The sequence below is a fragment of the Sinocyclocheilus anshuiensis genome, unplaced genomic scaffold (assembly GCF_001515605.1).
Source record: "Sinocyclocheilus anshuiensis isolate Anshui unplaced genomic scaffold, SAMN03320099.WGS_v1.1 C33205575, whole genome shotgun sequence".
Classification (NCBI taxonomy): Eukaryota; Metazoa; Chordata; class Actinopteri; order Cypriniformes; family Cyprinidae; genus Sinocyclocheilus; species Sinocyclocheilus anshuiensis.
Window position 1 is genome coordinate 1 of NW_015622053.1, and position 3,970 is coordinate 3,970.

Sequence of the window (3,970 nt, forward strand, 5' to 3'; positions counted from 1 at the left end):
ACCCCTTACAGAATCTACATGTTATGTGCTATATGGTATGCTGTGTTATTTTGCAGAAATGGGAAAATGAGATTGTTTCATCAGAAAAAAACAAGGATAAGGACAACCTTATAACAGAAAGTATTGATGAAAAGATCATTGCACTGTATGGAGCTGATGCAGGGAAGAAAACTTTGAAAGAGCTGAAGAAAGAGGACAAATATATTGAAATTAACAATGTTTTGTCTACTGGGAAGATGACAATCTCGAACCAGAATGTAAGTTACATGGTGTTTTTGTTATAGGTAAATTAGATCAGAATGATCTAATTGTAAATTGCAGATGTATTGTGAATGTTGCTGAAAGTCAGCTTTTTAAAATCAGATTTTTTAAAATCCTTTTTCCCCCAAAAGCTGTCTGATATTACCTGTGCAGTTGCTCAATACATAAAAAACGATGAGTCAAATCCTGGTGGCTGGTACTGGCCGCTTGTGAAGAGTGTAACAATCAAGATTCCTAACTGTCGTGAACTCCTGGAGCACATTGTCCTGGTTGATATCCTGGTACTGGAGACTGCAACAAGATCAGAGATGACCTCTGGAGATCTGTAAACACTTCTCTTTTAAGTACTCGTAAATGTGTGTGAAACGTAAAATATATTACAAAACCACCGGTATATCATCTGATATTTTACTCTGCTTTTGTATTTGCTCTCACTTAGAAACTAAAGCACTGTTCATCTGTGTGGATTGTAAGTGACATCAACCGAGCAGTCTCAGACAAAGACCCCTGGGAATTATTGGAGCACTGCATTCAAGACTTGGGAGGACGAGGAGAATGCAAACACATCAACTTCATCTGCACCAAGACCGATCACATTGATCCAAGAGGATATCTTGCATTAGAACAAGACTTTTTTGTCATTAAATTACATCTTTTGCAACATTAACGTAAACATGTTTAAAAATAAATAATTGAATTAATGGACAATTATAATTCATAACAATGACTTGCTTTGCTCTGTCATATTCATTTTGTTTTTCTTTAGAAATGAACAGCTTGATGAACAAATGACTGGACCAAAGGTTTGCTCTATTTTTCTGCATTATTCAGTTGAATACTGTACTATTCAACATTATTATAAATGTCTGAAAGTTTGACTTTCTTTTGACTGTTGTCTTATGATGTAACATTTGGCTGCACTTGAAAAATGCATTTTAATCAAGAACATTCTATTTTTACTAAAACTTGATCACTTTTTTTTTATTCACCAAAGAAAAGGCTGAAAAGTGCATTATATGTTTTATGTTTTGTATCATTAGTAATGTGATGACTCACATGAAAGTGATGTTCTTTTGAATGGTTTTATCCTGAATCAAATATCACCAGATACTTCATCTAGCTTTAACAATATCTCTTGTGTCGATTGTTTTTCAGGATCTGAAAACAAAATGCATACATCATAGAAACAGCCGTGCAAAGGAAGCAGTGAAAAGAAAATTAAAAAATGCTGGAAGCAGGGTATTATTATTGAAGATTTTTATTATATACAATTGAATTTTTGATACCTAAGAAAATCAACGGGACTAGTGCAGTCAAAAACAAAAACAGACTTAAACCCCAGAATATGTTAATACTAAACCTCACCTTGTTTTCCAGTAAAAGCATCTTCAAAATACATGTACTTGAGAAGCAAAATGATATTAAGTCTTGCTTCCAGAGAAAACAACATTCTTGATTTGCCTAAAGGGGAAAGTAAATGTATACAGTTTATTTTTACTGGAAAACAAATCAAATAACTACAAAAATGATCTGGTGTTTTGTGTGTCACTCAAATTTTGATGGAACAATATGTTTTTGAATCTGTGTTTGGAGTCATGAAAGTTGAAGGTTTGTACAAGTTTGATTAGTTTTAGTTTCTAGATATGTGTTTATAACTTTGAGAAAATAATTAATTAATTAGACTGACTGATTAATATTGTTATTTAGGATTCAAAAGAGAGATTCGTCACTGATGTTTTTACTGTAAGTTCTGAAGCATTCCTGGATCCAGAAAATCCAGTTCTGGAAGCTACAGAAACCGGTATTGTCTTGAGGAAAAATATAATTTTGTCATTACTTGGAAGTTGGTTTAATAATGAACTAATTGAATATATTTGAAAATGGTCTGCAGAGATTCCAAAACTGAGGGATGTTCTGAAGAATCTTAATAAGAACATCGACAGAAAACTGACCAGAGATTATGTCAATGAAGCAAAAGGGGTTTTGTCTTTGATCCAAGGTGTCCAACTGGATGCAGATGAAAATATGGTACGAGTGAGAATTGCTGATGTTTTAAATGCGAACTTTTTTTTTTTCTGTAATTCACTGCTATTATATTTTTGTTTAAATAAGACAAAAGCCAAAGTCCGCAGGGATCTGGAGATAAACCTACATAGGGCACTGAAAGAGTTGAAATGTCAGTTTGACTCGTGCTATAAGACTCTGGAAGAATGTCTCTCAGCTGGAGTAGAAGAATCAGTGAGCTCATGTGTTAAGACCACACAAGACATGATCAAATCTGTAAGTGTGTTTCAGTTGTTGTAGAACTTGCATATTCAATATTTTGCTGGGCTTCCTAACAGCAGTTTATGTGTTTTGCTTTCAGGTTCGACCAAAAGATAACAGAGGTTTTCATAAAATGTATCGAGCGATGTGTGAGAGAAAAGGACATTACTGGCCAAAAGCCTGGGACGCACCTTTAGAGTTAAACACGTGTTTGAGGAAGCACATGTATGACAACCTCGATGAGGAGTTTGAATTAATATTTCCGTAAGTTTTACACTTTAATCCCATATGCAGACTCCCCTCAGTTCAGACATGTTATCAAAGCGATTTACCAATGCTGATATTTAGTTCAGTCATATAATAGAATTATTTACTAAGGACAAGCCCAAATGGCAAAATATAAAGTTTTTTATTTAGCTTTTAGCAACTGAAGTAACTTAGTATTAGTATGGGATAGCCTTTGTCTTTACATGTTTAAGTCCTGTGAGTAAACCTGCAGACAGCTCTTGAGACAAAGAAGAGTCAGTGTTGTTCTACTCAATGTTGATGGCTTCAAAAAGTTCATGAGTAGCTGAAAAATATCTCAGTTTGAGTTAGTTTGAGTTTAATATGACACCAAATACTCTCTAGGGTTCAAATCTGAACTCTGACCAGGCCCAAATATGAGCCTGATGGACTTGTTTTCAAGCTACTTGGTTGTCTTTGCACTGCAGTGTGGACAGGAGCATTGTCTTGTTGAAAAATATCATCTGATCGTTCCTCTTCTTTCTGATCATTCTTTTCAGTTGTGCTTCTTTTAGAGCAGATATTTTTACTCATTTTCTTTGGATCTAAGTAGATCTACTTTGCGGATTCTCCTGCTCCATCAATACTGTAATTGTGAACTAGATTTTGACAAAATTCAGAATCTGTTTGAGATAATGGGCTGAATAAGACTAATGCAGAAAGCCCTTAAAAAAAGACCTGGATGACTAGATTTAGACATTTAAATTGCTTTCAGACAAATTCTACTTTTGCCATATTTTCTTGGTTCCAGTGTTGATGATAATGTCAAGACAGGGAAATCACTGCAAGAACATCTTGATAAGTTCAGCGTCATCCAGAGTAACTCAGATAAAAGATCATTATGGCAAGAACACACTGAGAACTTCATCAAAACACAGGTGAGTTCAGCTGTCTGTGTGTCTGTGCTTTCCTTGTGTTTTCAATGCGCAGTGATACTAAGCATTCAAGTGACCAAAGCTGAATTTTTAAACAAAACATTTAAGACCAATCCTAGTTGTGTGATAAAATAGGACACAGCATGCAATAATTGTTTCAAATAGCAGGAGAGATGCACTAAGAAAGGCTTCTGTAGTAAAAAAGATACTACATTACTATCAGAGAACAGTTTGGGTTGATTCTTAAAGGTGGGGTAAGCGATTTCTGGTAGCCAATGTTGACA

The 3,970-nt window shown here is 34.7% G+C and overlaps 1 protein-coding gene across 1 annotated transcript; it reads left to right on the forward strand.

The window, feature by feature from the left end:
* Positions 1-40: 40 nt before the first annotated feature.
* LOC107683344 (uncharacterized) lies at positions 41-3,689 on the forward strand (the record flags this gene model as incomplete). Its single annotated transcript, XM_016479399.1, has 10 exons — positions 41-257; positions 393-586; positions 701-879; positions 1,028-1,064; positions 1,417-1,500; positions 1,969-2,062; positions 2,153-2,289; positions 2,374-2,541; positions 2,627-2,790; positions 3,563-3,689. Coding segments are annotated over exons 4-10 (789 nt in total), but the record flags the coding sequence as incomplete, so codon positions are not given.
* Between the last annotated feature and the right edge of the window lie 281 nt (positions 3,690-3,970).